The following is a 13,605-nucleotide window of genomic DNA, read 5'->3' as shown; positions in this document are numbered from 1 at the left end:
TCTCTCTCTCTCTCTCTCTCTCTCTCTCTCTCTCTCTCTCTCGTTTAAGCACACTCGTTGCCGTGGCAACCGCTGCTCCTCGAGCCGAGCACAGATTACGTTTACAGAGATTTAGTCGGTTATGATAGCCTATCAGACTTTCAGGCTTGATATTTATTTTGCGATTATTAATAAGCCTCTCATGAACACAGAGGTGGTTGATTAGTTATTTTTAAACTCCTGTTCTGCTCGTTACTTTGATAATGGAACCGAAACGCACAGAACTGCGCAACACCTTGTAGAAACAATAATCACTGAGAATATTATTTTTGTTGGGTCCTTAATTTTAACACGTTTTGTTGATTTACTTTAGTTGTTCTTTAATAAAGTTATGAACGTTTTGATAAGGAGTCAGAGGAGGACATGCTGGTCTCAGCATCCTGGCGGGGTTCAGCTTGTCACCTAATGCTGAGATCGACTCAAAACCTGCCTACGTGTTGCACAGCTGCTCTAGCAAAGCACGAACAGTTCAGAAACAATATGAAATTGGAAAGGGGGGGTGAGGGTGGGGATTTATTAACTGAATAAGTCGTGTTTTAGTTTGTTCTTGAAAAATTAATCACTCACAGCTGCACAGTGAACCCATTGATTCCTTACAGCTGACAGCCGCTCCCCTCTCTTGCAGGTACTGCGTACCCCCACTAAATCTTTTAGGGGTACGCAGTACCCGACCGTACCCCCCTACTTTCACCCCTGGATAAAGGTGTTAGAAAATGAATGGAAGGGATGAAATTAGATAAATACATAAAATTAGAGGTGTGATCTGGACGTGGCCCTGCTTCTGAACTTCAGTTAACATATTAACTTAAATGGACCACGCCATGAATATATAAGTTTAAATATTTATTAAAGAAGGCCTGATGCACAGTGGCTCAGTTGTTGGAGCTGTTGCCTTGCAGCAAGAAGGTCCTTGTGCTGCAAGGCAACAGTCGGGACGCCGTCTGACTTGCTCTTTTTACTTTTTTATTTTTTCTCATATTATTTTTCTTTTTCTTTTCATCAACTTATTTTATTATGGTGCAGTTTGTTTTTTTAAAGTGCTATATAAATAAATGTGACATTGACATTTCACAGCTGGAAAATGTTCCAGCTGTGAAATGAACATTAACTTGAGTGACAACAATTAAGTCTTACCAGTTTGTTTTTTCTTAACCACTGAAGACTCCATCAAGTTGTGTCCCACAGATTCTGGCTCCAAATCCTTATTTTGCTCTTTATTTCCACCACATATGAGTCCAGTAAAGCAGGATGGATTGCTATCAGACTCCATCGCCTGTATTTTTAGCAGCAGCTCTGCTATCTCCTCTGAGACGGACATACTCCTGGTACATGTGTGGTATCTCTTTTCAACAAAACTGTCACAAACCTTGAGGTCTTTAAATGCATCTTCATATTTTTCACCTGAATTATGAGTCAAAACTGTCATCAAATAATAAATTGCTCCTCTCCCAAAAGTTTTTTCCAACCACTGCAGCCCTGATTTGTATTGACTCACATGGTGGCCATACGAGATCAGTAAAAGAAAGGCATTGATTCCCTTATCTAGAGTTATTTCTTTAATGTCTCGCAGGCCAATTAGGTTAATAACATATATGTGCCGACCACACAAGTCGTACAGCTTGGATGAAAACTCTGTGTGCTCATCTTGGTTAATTAAGATGTTTTTTGTTCCAGACTCAACTGAACTTGTATCACCAAATAATACAATGATGAGATCAGCATCAGCTAAAACAAGAAAAAAAAAAGACTAGATTTGTACCACAGTTATGAAAATAGCAAATGCCAAATGTTGGGATAACAGTGCATCTGGAAAGTATTGGCAGTACTTCAGTTTTTCCACATTTTGTTATGTTATTTTCTTATTCCAAATTGTATTAAGATAACCTTTTTCCCCAAAATTCTACACAGAAAATCTCACATGACTTACCAGTGATGGAGGCCTACAGATTTGTGCCTCAAAACAATTCGGTCACCACATTGTCATTATTGGGTATTTGTTTGTAGACTTTTGAGGAAAAAAGGTTGATTAATACAATTTATATGAAAAAATATATATACTGTAGCATAAAATGTGAAAAAAGTGAAGTGCTGTGAATGATTTCCAGATTCACTGTAATGAGTGAAACAGACGAGTTGATTCTTACTTTTATCGACGTCTGTGGCTGCACTTGCTTCCATTGATCTATTGTATCCTGCTGCAGACCAGTCTGTTAATTACATTTACACATTTCTTTTCACTATTCTGTTAATTCAATTAAACTTAAATGAAAGACAGTGGTTAAAATAATTCATTAGAATAATCTTACCTCTCTCTTAGGGTGTGGCAGAGCTATTGCTGACCTCTACCTGTGAGAGAAAATGAAATATAGCTGTGTGGGTTTGAGAAAAAAAAAAAATCCATCCGTTATTTTGACTGCCGCTTTTGCCGTTTGGTGAAAACACTCATTCTTACCATTGTTGCTAGCACAATAAGATGAACAAAGCATTTGTGAGTTTTTTTTAAATACCATCCATTAAAACACTTTTTCTTAGTTTTGCTTACTTGTTTCCTCATAACAAACATTAAGTAGAAAGGCACCAAATGAGTGCAATAACAGGAAAAAAGCGGCGCTGCGCTTGTGACTAGCTAGCTAACAGCTATGTTGCTAATGGGTTTGTTTACAATCTATTCACAGTCCTATTAGAAAAAACAGAAGCAATGAAGGACAATAATCATTCTCAGCCCATTCTTGTTAAATTTGTAGTCATAAAGGACATAGTTTTGTAGCCTACCGTTGATTTGTTTAGATTAGCATGTGTTCATCAACTCTTCAGAAACCTTTTCAGAGGTGTTGATGATCCTCCTCGTCCTGCTGCAAAATTATTGATCTCCAATTTCTTAGATTTCCATCTTTACAATACTTCAGTTGTGTATGTAAGATATCTGCAGACAAAAAGTAAAATAAAGAACTGGTTTTAAAAAGTTGAAGTTCAGGTACCCAAGGAAAAGTTGCATTCTACACTAAAGCTTAAAATGTTAGTTTTACACTTCTCTGATACTTCTACATCCCTAAGAGCAAATATATCTTGTGGAGGGTAAATTATTTTTCCAGTCACACTGGTTAAACAAAAGCACACACCCTGATTTGTATCTTTGCATCATGCATAGAAACCAGTGTGTCATGCAGATTTTTGGGACTGGTACGTAAAGAAAACACTTTTACACTTTTTATGCTTCCACTTCTTATGTTTTTGGCTTTTGAGAGAATCTAATTGTTTTAAATAATTAAATCATTGCTTATTTTTAAGTGCTTAAGTCTCAATCTGTCATCATCAGGGATTCTGACCCTATTCATGACATTAAAGTAACAAATACTTTTTCTAAACTGGTAAATAAGCATTTAATTATACCACAGCCATTTAATCAAGAGTGTGTTTTAGTTTAGTTTTGTAACTGTGTCAATTGTGGTTTTGTTTTATGCCGTCGTTTTTGTCCAGGCCTCCCTTGGAAAATTGTTTTCAATCTTGTTGGAATGTAAACTAAATAATGATTTTGTGATATCAGGTAAATGCTAAATAAAATAGCTAAACAAATGTCAAATAAAACAAAAAAAAACTGAAAATCAATAGTTGGGACTTTAAGTTAAGAGAGAGAAAGTTGTAGACTCAAGGAATAACACAAAAGTGACAAAGTCCCGGAGACTTGGTGTCTAAAAGAACCAGATTGAACCACAGAAAATCAGATACAGAATAAGAACACCACATCCCGACCTCAGAAAATCCCTTTAGATAAGTCTGGTATGAATATGTTGACAGATATCATACTGGTTAGACAAAAGCACAAACCCAGTTCTGTACATTTGCACCATGCATACAGGAAACAAGTATCACAAGACTGATTTTGGGACTGATAAAAAAAAAAACATCTTGATGCATTTTTCTACTTTCATATGTTGTGGGAAAGTGTTGGCAACCTCTATTTTAAATACTTTGAATGTTTGGGTTGGTGAGACTGCCAGCTCATATTTGCATAATATATATATTTTTTTTGTTGTTGTTGGTTTTGAACTTGAAAATAGTCAGAATATCAATTAGGCCCCTAATTATTCAAAGTAGGATATAGAACTATGTAATCAACTTCTTTGTTTATGACTGGAAATCATCTCTCAAAAGACAACAGAATAATTTTGAAGTAGCACCAATTTTGAAATTCGGTTTGTTTTTATATTAATACACAGTTAATTTTTGAATGAAATATCCAGAAGACTTGCAAGAAAGTCTTATGTCGAGTGTTGTTGTTTTTTTGTTTGTTTGTTTGTTTTATTCAAGTTTAATTCTAGTTTAAAGTTGGAAACTTAATGCTGTTGTGGAGTTCAAATATTTTTGCTGCTTTATGACTCTTTTCTTTTTTGTGTGTGCATCTTCTCTTAACAATTATAAAATGTTCAGTAAATCAGTCATGTGTTTGACACCTAATTTTAGTAGATCATCTTCTTTCATGAATCCTCATAATTTTTTATATTCTAGGATTAACCTCTAAAGCCCAGATTTGATCTTGTAACAAGTACAAGTTAAATTTTGAGCCACCAGTAATCAAAGATCAAATGCTCAAATAATCAGAATAAAACTAAACAAAAAGGGATGTACTGATAAGGATAAATCTAAGCTAGGTAAACAAGGAAATAATCAAAATACAAACAGATTAAACCCAAACACCTCTGAATCATAAGATTTTCTTTTTATTTAATGAAAAACCCTATTAGCTGTGTATCATTATTTGTATACCCACAAGCAATATTGAACACAATCATACAGTGATGCAGAGAAGAAAATCATTCGGGTGTAAATATACTCACCTTTGCAGGTTGGTTCTTCCTATTCATCTGAAAGTTTCTCCTTTTTCCACAGCAACTAATAAAGAACCTAATAAGCTCCTCCTACCTGCAGATAACCAAATCAATGTAGGAGGAAAAATGAAAGTAACAATTCCCCTGGAATATTCCAGGGGAATTCCCCTATGGAACATTTTCGGCGCCTAGAAGAGATCAAGATCTCAAGTCCAAATCTTGTACCGTCTGTGAAACATGTGAAGTGGTCTGCTAGATAATTTGTTGCAGCAGGGACCGGTCAGCTCACCCTCATTTATCAACATAAATTCTGCAGTGTTTCAGAGACGTGGTGCAATCTGTGAAAAAAAAAAAAAAAGGTGAAGCTGAAATAGAACCGGACCCTTCACCATAAAACTGATCAAAACACATCAGTAAATAACCAAATGACTGACTGCGAGTTAAGAAGTGGACAGTCCTGCTGAGTCCTGCTTCCCCCTGCTGGTTGTTCTGTGTCAGTGGCTGCTTGAAAGAACCGATACCAACTGGTTTCTCCATCTTCATTCTTCATTTTGTGGCTAAAATAGCTTTAATTCATTTTTTGTCATTCCCTTATAATTTTATACATAACAGCATTAAGTGCAAATCAATGAAGAAATAACCATGAAGTCAGATAATACAGAAAGCATGAGAGCATTAGTATCAAAATACATGTTTAAAAGTACAAAAAAACCCCGATATCTTTGAAAAAGTTGGAAATGTAAGCAAGAAATTATGAATTTTTAAAATGTGTGTTTATATCAGTATATTTGCAGTATGTCAGAACAGAAGGGAATAATTAAATTTGGCAACAAAAAAATTGTTAAATGCCTAGCTTCTAAATTGATCCAATGTTTTCCTTTTTAGCTTCAAAAACAGCGTTACAATCTCTATTAAATGCCAAAAAATAGTGGCATATTGAGTCCTTACTACTGGACAAATTTTGCCATTCATATTAGCAGCAGCTGTTTTTTCTAGGACTTAATTACTGACAGGCTGCACCTTGGGAGGCAGCTGATTGTTAGTTGCCTTGTGGACAAATGGTGTCATCAAAAGCTGGACGGGGGACAGCATTTCATGGTGCATGTCTGGTGAAAAACAAGTGGTTCACTTGGTCAGTAGGAGTAGTTTGCTAGCTGTTATGCTAGCTTCAGACACCAACACATCAACTGCCATGGCTTTCAAGTTGATGTTTAGGTAGGTTGTTGTGGTTGATTGCACATCAAGTTTTGATTTTTGAGCTATTTTCTCACTTTTTGTTTTGTAACCACAGTTTGGCATTACTCCTGTCCTTATGGGCCACTGCAGGATGTGACTTCTTTGTGGAAGGTTAGTGGAGCCTTGTTTATCCAGTGACACTTTAAGATGCAAGTTCTCTGCAACTTATGCGTTTCCCCAGGCGTTCTTCAACTAGAGTGTCGTGATCGTTACTTCATGATAGCTGTTGACCTTGCTGCCACTGGAGACGTTCCTCGCTTTGAGGCTGTGGGTTAGTGTTCCTGTTCTGCTGCAGCTCAAAGCACTGAGCCTGTTGATGGTTTGAGACAAATTAAGTTGAACATGGTTCTGACTGCTTAACCCATGAAATGTTTTTGCTTGATGTTTTTCTCAGATGGAACTGGCACATATGCCATCACTGAGGATTATGCAGCGCAGTGTGGTTACAGTATCAGTATTCTCTCTCTCCTGGGCCTTGTAGAGCTTAGAGCATCCTACTTCAGTTGTCATACTGAGAAGGTACTGAAAAAAAGCAGCTTTCCTGACCTTTAGAGAAGGTTCCTCGTGCATCCTGGCTAATGTTTCCAACTCTGTTTCAGGGTGCTGGCTTTTCATTCAGATTTAACCTGATAACTACCTATGAAGGGGTAGATGCTTACTATGCACTCAATAAGACCTGTTCATCCCCTCTGCCCTGGTCACCCAGAGAGGTCACCTGTGAGGTCAACTACATGGAGGTATGTCTTCCCCAAGTCTCCCTCCCTTCTTAAGCCCTCACCCTTGTTTTTAAGCCCTCTAATCATGTTGCCAAAGGTATCCGTAAGGAGTGAACTTCCCTGCCAATCTGGGTCAAGTGACGACTCGAGTACACTCGGCCCTGTATGTATCAATGACGACAATTGGTTTTCTGGATTGGCAACTTTCTAACTGTCTGTATTTACAGTTGTACAGTCCCTCCACTGAAGTCTGGCAGGTGACTTTTCAAAATCCATATCAGCAGTTGCCACCCATGAACCTGTCTCAAGCCCGACAGGAGGGCTACATATTTGATCATGTCCATGACAGGATTGTGTTTCGTACACCGTATGGTCAACCTGAGTCCTATCATACTGAGGTAGAAGGCCCTTTCCAGTTACTTGCAATTGTCTACTCCCAACATGGTGTTTAACCAGCATGTCTTCATAGGTGACTGGGGTTCCAGTAGAGGTGGTCCATGCAACTGTGTTTTCGCGGCAAAGCTGGGTTGTCGTTATGGTTGACCTGATTGCTGCTTGCTCCATGGGTGCGTAAACTAAGCTGTTTATTTTACAGAGCCTTACAGTTTAGTAAAATTATTTTGTCCAAACAGATGAAGGGTCATATGACAGTGGCTATATGATCTGGGGCACTCCAGAAGCACTCTATCCCAGTCTTGGCACCACACAGATTAGTTTTGGCCTCAATGGGAACCTTGTGGAGCAGGCTGCTGTGGTGCAGAAGGGATTTATTATGGAAAGGTATAACTCGACTGTCCAAATTGGGATCCCTTATGATGCTGAAGGAGGCTACAGAAAGGTAAAGACAATTGACTATAAAAGTCTCCTGCATATTTGACTTGTGTCTAACTGAAATCAATTTCAGAGCTTTGTGAGTGATGGCCTCTCCGAGTTCTACATCTTCAACCTCTACTTAAAACAAACTTCAGTGGATGAACGCCATGAAGAGACCGTGCTGTGGTTTCACAGGACTCTTGTTACACCCCTCCTGACATCTCCGCTCTTCACTGAAGACCAAACTGATGTAGACGATGGCACATTCTCAATCCATCTAGGCAAAGTCCCCAGAGACGTTGAGCTGACCTCTGTTCAGCTGAATGGGCAGGAATTTGCAGTACCCTTCAGTGACTCAATCGCATACACTCTTACAGAAGTCAGACATTCCAACAAAAGCCACAGCTACACACTAAAAGTGCCATTGCATGACCCAATTGTAATCCAGGAGGCAAGTCTCTTTAAGAACACTGTCTAGTGGTGTCATAATGCAAACTTAGTTCTAACTTTTTTTTTTTCATATTAAGTTCTCCAAAGAGAATGCAGCCATGTTGCACAAACTGGACATGAACTACACCCTGATTGTCAAACCTGGAGACGAGCCATACTACCACACCTTCTCAGTCACGGCACGAATGGCTGTCTGTAAGTCATATGCTGAGGTGAGTCCCTTAAATTAAATATTTGGCTAACTTGTTTTGCTTGGCAGCTCCTCCATCTTTTGATGTGGTCTGTACGGAGTCTGGGATTGACTTCAAGTTGGCCTATCGCTCTTTTGACTACCTGTGGGATTTCACGATTGGCTCAGACCGACTGACTCCAGTGCTGGCAGCCAACCATGGCTATACCATGAGCAATGACAGTCAAAGTCTGCTGCTCAGTGTGCCACTGTTCACACATGGATACAAATACAAGGTAATATTAGCAACTGGGCCTATCTAGAAAGTTTGAATTACTAAGTCTGACATTGAAATTCCTTTCCTCGAAGGATATTGGTCTGAACGGCTTTCTCGGGACATTTTCAATCCTTGTGAGGGATCGTGAAACTGCTGACATCCTGACTTCCACCACCAAGACATGCCTGTTTAATGCCACAGAGTTCATTAGTAAGAAAAAGCTATATCACAGTAATGGAGGTTGCCAGGCTTGTGAATACTAACTTGTGGTTATTTTCCAACAGTGTGTTCAACTAATGGGTGGATGACTGTGGTGGTTGATCTGTCTGTGGTTCTCCCAAGTGGTGAGATGCCAACACGCTTTCATCTTTTGAACAACCTCTGTGTACCCAAAGCAGTAGATGGCACACGAGTGCTCTTCTCATTTCCACTTCACAGTTGTGGTTCCACAGTTAAGGTAAATATTGCCCACTATTAAAACTAACTGTAGAGTGTCAAGTGTTTAAGACTTGTGTTTCCCCCCCCCCCCTCAGTTGGCAAAGGAAAACGTGACTTATCAAAACAAGATCTACTTGGACACTTCTGAGACTGCTGTTGAAGGGTAAGTCCTGCAAGGCAGCACTTCATGGTACCACATTCTAGTACCGTTTTAATTTTGGTTTCAACCCTCCCACCCCCCACAGAATGACTGTGCAATGCACATACCCTCTAGTTGGTCTCCACCGACTCTTCTCAATCCACAAATTTGAATCTGACAAAGAAGGTGTTGGCAGCATAATCCCTTTTGTGGAAACTACAAAAGGTATGTTTGCTTGCTTAAGAACTTGGGTGTAGTTTTAAGTAATGTCAATTAAACTAAATGTCTCTCCTAACTGTTCCAGCTACTATGACTCCAGCTAAAATGACCACAATTGCTCCCCAAAGAACCAGAAGTCCCAGCTTGCACCTGCCTCCTTCCTACCCTACTGCTCGTTACATCAAAGTTTACAGGGTTCATAACAAACCTGGCCAGTTCAGTAAAGGTAAGTGAGTAAATTCTTGCAACTGAAACTTTAAACATGTCTAACTCTTTCCTCTACTTGTAGGGCCAAAGGGAAAGTTGCAAGTAAAGACGCTTCTTCGCTATGCTTGAGGAAGTGTATAACTTTTATTGTTGCATTAAATAAAGCTTAAAGTACTGTTGTAGCTGTGCCTGTTTTTATTTTTAAGCAGAATGAATAACAAATTGGGTCATTCTGGTGTCCTTCTCATAAAGTTTGACACTTGGCAAAACTGGCCCGGGAAGCACATTTTCTGAAAACTACAACTTGCACTTCATTCTTTACTCTGGATCAGTGTAGAACAGGTGCCAAGTGGCACTCTTCAGGATGACTAATACTTTTGTAAAGTACAGGCATTGTTGCAGAAAACTTTTTTTTTTTCTGAATATTGATATGCACTACATTGAAATTGGAACAGCCCACTGGCTAATTGCCTGTCCGCCTAGTATATGAGCAGATCAATAAAGCACAGTAGCCAGATTACCAATGTAACATTTTGCTAATTGCTTGACTCTTTTTGTAATTTGAAAATGGGAGCCTCAAACTCCACACAAACTGCTATCATGCTCAAACACACCTGAATCAAATGACTGGCTTGTTACCAGGCCTTTGTCTAACTTAATGGCCTGCTGAAGAGGTGATTCAATCTGGTTCAGCTGTGTTGGCGCAGCTACATCTAAACCATGATGTAGGGCAGACACTCTCGATGATTTGGAGAGCCCTACTTTAAACCTAACTTTACCGCGCTTTTTCATCGAACGTAGTCTCGTCACTTGACCAGCAGGTGTCGCCAGTGGAAACGCAACAAGCGAGCTTGTTTACTTTTGATGGTTCTAAAACCACGAGTCCGTTTGCGTTTCTTTGAATTAGACGACCATGAGCTACAGCGAAGCACGTTTATTGGTGAGTTCCCCCTCAGACTTTAATGCTTCAGCCGGGGTCTATTAATTTCATTCGCCGTTCGTCCTGAAACAGAGAGCCAGGCAGACCGTCCTGCCACCCATCTCCAACAGGACTCTGCAGCACCCCTCCTTCCTGCCTCTTTACATGCCCACACGTTTTCATCACACCTTTCATGGAGACGCTCACCCAGGTTAGTCACTTCTGTTTATGTAAATGTCTGCGTTGAACAATAAGTGACAGCTAGTTTCTCTTCAGGTTACCCAATGAGTCCTGTGGAGGTCTTCTACACAGACCCCACTCTGCCCTGCGGGAGGAGGATCTATAATAGTCTGAGTAGGAAAATGGTGAGTCGGTCCACAATTAAAGATCTCAAAGTTTAAAAAGACGGAGTTTAAGTGCAGAAATGTCGTAGCCTACACAAACATGGGGAAGACTGCCGACAGGACAGCTTCCATCAGTTAATGAAACCTTAGAGAAAGTCAGAAAAGGTCACTGCTAAGGAAGCTGGCTGTTCAGACTGCTGTATCCAAGCGTATTTATCGGACATTGAAAGCAAAATGTGTGGTTGAAATGATATGCACATGCAACAGTGACGGACAGCTGTGATAGAAATGTTCAGATGTCCAAGTCTGAAGTCTCTTCTGCAAGAATCAAAGTTGCTTTAGGTCCAGTGTGAAACTCCTACAGTCAATGGTGATTTAAGGAGACATGTCTTATGCTGGTTTTAGTTAACTTTTTTTTTTTAGTCCCCCCACCTTTAGAGTCCAAAGTCTGAACCATCATCTGAGGACATTTCAGAGGACTTCTGTCTGCTGTCAAGCTTTATGAACTGATTTAATTTAAAAGCATAACTTGGTACCACCCCACATTGCCAAAGGTACCGATACTGCTTTAACTGCAGAGAATCTTTAAAAAAAAAAAAGACACTAGAACAGACGATGCAGATAATCTAAAGGCTGCTATCAAAGCATCCTGGGCTTTCATCAACCGAGCTGATGCCACTGATGCAGTAATTAATGCAGAAGGAGCCCAGACCAATTGCTAAGTGCGTATACTTTACAGAACATGGATATAATATGTAGTTGTCTGACATCTCTATTTAAAAAAAAAAAAAAAAAAAACTTATTTGCCTCCTGTAATACTCAATTTTAGGATTTCAGTAGCTGTAGGTTATAATTGCCAGTAGACAAACAGAAATATTTTGTTTAAAAACTCAAGGTCCTAAAAAAGATTGAAAGGGACATACTTAAAAAGATATGAGTAATGGTTGATCTTTTGCATAAACAAAACAATTAAACATTTCAAACTTTAAAAATGGCTTGCCACATTAAACTTGACCCATCTCTTGAAAGGAAGTGTCAGTGGTGAGTTTATGAAAACATACTGTTGACCCTGTTAATAATTTTCACTTTTCCAATCAGGTTTTTGATTGCTCCCAGCTCAACACTCCTGCCCCCATCATGTCCGCCTGCGTCGCCCCTCCAAGCCGCTCAGACCCATTCAGGGCCGGACCTCACCCCAACAACCTGGGCAGCCCAATCTGGAGGCTCCAGACCATCCACCCTCCTCAGGTGCAGCCAAGGTTTGTGGTCATCCAGCTCACTCAGCAGGAGGATCAGGTGATTACCAGCCTGTTGAAACTCCACCACCAGGAGGCGCCCCAGAGCAAGGAGAGAATCGCCACCGCACAGGCTGACTTACCAGGAGCTTTAAAGTCAAATCCCAGAGATTTTAGCACAGGTTCACTGGAGGGGGCAGACAAGGTTTTCTGCATTGATGAGTTAGAGGAGCGACGGAAATGGTCAGACGCAGAGTATGAAGCTGCTAACACTCTATTGAGCAGCTTTCAGCAAGTGGAGGATTTAACAGGAAACACAGCGACGCCTCCTGATCATCTGCAGTCCCAAGCCTCTCAGACAGAACTAGAGTGCCAGACTTTCCCACCGTCAGTAACTTGTTACAGTTCACAAAAAGGAAGCTGTGTCAAGGAGAACGGCGGGTCTCAGGAGGACATGACCGCATGTCCAACAGGTTTTGAGAGCAAACTGGGACAAGAGAAGGTGGAGGGCAGGTCAGAGGAGCGGATGCTGACAGATCTGGAAGGGGACGCCGTGCAGGTTCTGCTCAGCCTCAGGGAGGTAACGACTTTCGATGCCATGCAGTGATCGTGTTAAACCAAAAGATCGTTTTTGGAATGAGTCTGATTTGGTTACGGAGGCCACAAACTGGGCAATTTATCCTCTGAAAAAACCCCAAGACTTCAATTTGTCATTCCTTTTTTTTACCTAGTTGTAAAATATCTTAAATATATGTTCACGTTTGTACTGTGCCATTAATATGTTGTGTTCAATAAAAATGTTTCCTTTACAAACACGAAACTAAGATTTTTTTTTTATTTATTAAAAGTACAACCGCTAGTTTAATCAAAACACCCTTTTACAATTTACATTTTTTAACATATTTACATTTTTTTTCTTTTTTTTTTCCCCTTACAGAACTGTAGGAGGCGTTGTAGTATTCCAGCACTATCGGTTTTAAATATCCAGAGGTGATCGGCAGATCTTCACTCTAGATTCTTGAAAACTTTGCCATCTCGGTGACAGTCGGCAGAATGTTTGACGTGGCAGGAACCGGAGAATGTGCATGACTCAACGTTGACTAGTATCTCAAGAAATCCGGAGAATGATTGGCATGTACAGTTTCCCAGTCATTGTTAAAAGTGCATGCTGCGTTTTTAGCATTGGCAATAACAGATCTAATTTTAGTTCCTTGTTACTTCGGTGGGATAAACTGGGGGATTATTTACAAGGTGTTTGATAAACGGCATTCACTGGGATCTTCTGTCTTATTGTCCTTTAAAGCGTATGTCCGGTGTAGACGTACTCAGCGGGCCTTGCCACATTTCACCATCATCGTAGCCTGAGAGACCCTGTAGCGCTCCTTGACGTTTCTTCTCCTGACGTGCTCGTTGGTGATCTCGATGACGTTCGTGTCGGGGAACCAGCCTTTCTGACCGTCGGACAAACGGACTCCTTCGTACCAGCCTAGAGTTGAAACAAAAAGGAAAAAAAAAAAAAAAAAACCGGGGGGGGGAAAAAGGGGGAAAAAAAAGGGGGAAGATTGAAGGGTTTTTTTT

The 13,605-nt window shown here is 40.1% G+C and overlaps 3 protein-coding genes across 10 annotated transcripts in view; 2 read left to right on the top strand and 1 right to left on the bottom strand.

Moving 5' to 3' along the window:
• The window catches only part of LOC106941314 (interferon-induced very large GTPase 1-like), a 15,063-nt gene extending 10,150 nt beyond the window's left edge, over positions 1 to 4,913 (bottom strand). For 2 of the 8 annotated variants that reach the window (XM_015024285.1, XM_015024289.1), the window contains exons 1-5: positions 4,875 to 4,913; positions 2,812 to 2,962; positions 2,346 to 2,385; positions 2,184 to 2,246; positions 1,174 to 1,764 (exon numbers count right to left, since the gene is read on the bottom strand). In XM_015024285.1, the coding sequence (XP_014879771.1) occupies positions 1,174 to 1,764; positions 2,184 to 2,217 (625 nt within the window). In that variant the 5' untranslated portion in view covers positions 2,218 to 2,246; positions 2,346 to 2,385; positions 2,812 to 2,962; positions 4,875 to 4,913. Of the gene's footprint in view, positions 1 to 217; positions 220 to 1,173; positions 1,765 to 2,183; positions 2,247 to 2,345; positions 2,409 to 2,811; positions 2,963 to 4,874 lie in introns of those variants that run through there. The other 6 variants (XM_015024286.1, XM_015024288.1, XM_015024287.1 and 3 more) reach the window with 6 other exon arrangements.
• Positions 4,914 to 5,927: 1,014 nt separating this feature from the next.
• LOC106941318 (uncharacterized) lies at positions 5,928 to 9,711 on the top strand. Its single transcript, XM_015024299.1, has 18 exons — positions 5,928 to 6,080; positions 6,157 to 6,212; positions 6,283 to 6,372; positions 6,496 to 6,620; positions 6,701 to 6,838; positions 6,915 to 6,980; positions 7,045 to 7,215; positions 7,287 to 7,383; positions 7,450 to 7,655; positions 7,722 to 8,081; positions 8,158 to 8,275; positions 8,340 to 8,545; positions 8,619 to 8,736; positions 8,811 to 8,983; positions 9,060 to 9,127; positions 9,210 to 9,328; positions 9,408 to 9,548; positions 9,612 to 9,711. Exons 1-18 carry the CDS (start codon positions 5,968 to 5,970, stop codon positions 9,656 to 9,658), a joined length of 2,412 nt encoding a protein of 803 aa, XP_014879785.1. The 5' UTR covers positions 5,928 to 5,967; the 3' UTR covers positions 9,659 to 9,711.
• Positions 9,712 to 10,152: 441 nt separating this feature from the next.
• LOC106941319 (uncharacterized) lies at positions 10,153 to 12,847 on the top strand. The gene is made up of 4 exons (XM_015024300.1): positions 10,153 to 10,469; positions 10,542 to 10,659; positions 10,725 to 10,813; positions 11,891 to 12,847. The coding sequence occupies exons 1-4, from the start codon at positions 10,443 to 10,445 to the stop codon at positions 12,632 to 12,634; spliced, it is 978 nt and encodes a 325-aa protein (XP_014879786.1). The 5' UTR covers positions 10,153 to 10,442; the 3' UTR covers positions 12,635 to 12,847.
• The last annotated feature ends 758 nt before the right edge of the window (positions 12,848 to 13,605 follow it).

The sequence above is a fragment of the Poecilia latipinna genome, unplaced genomic scaffold (assembly GCF_001443285.1).
Source record: "Poecilia latipinna isolate Pla-1442-1.1 unplaced genomic scaffold, P_latipinna-1.0 Scaffold3604, whole genome shotgun sequence".
Taxonomy (NCBI): Eukaryota; Metazoa; Chordata; class Actinopteri; order Cyprinodontiformes; family Poeciliidae; genus Poecilia; species Poecilia latipinna.
This window is presented reverse-complemented; position numbering and strand designations above follow the sequence as displayed.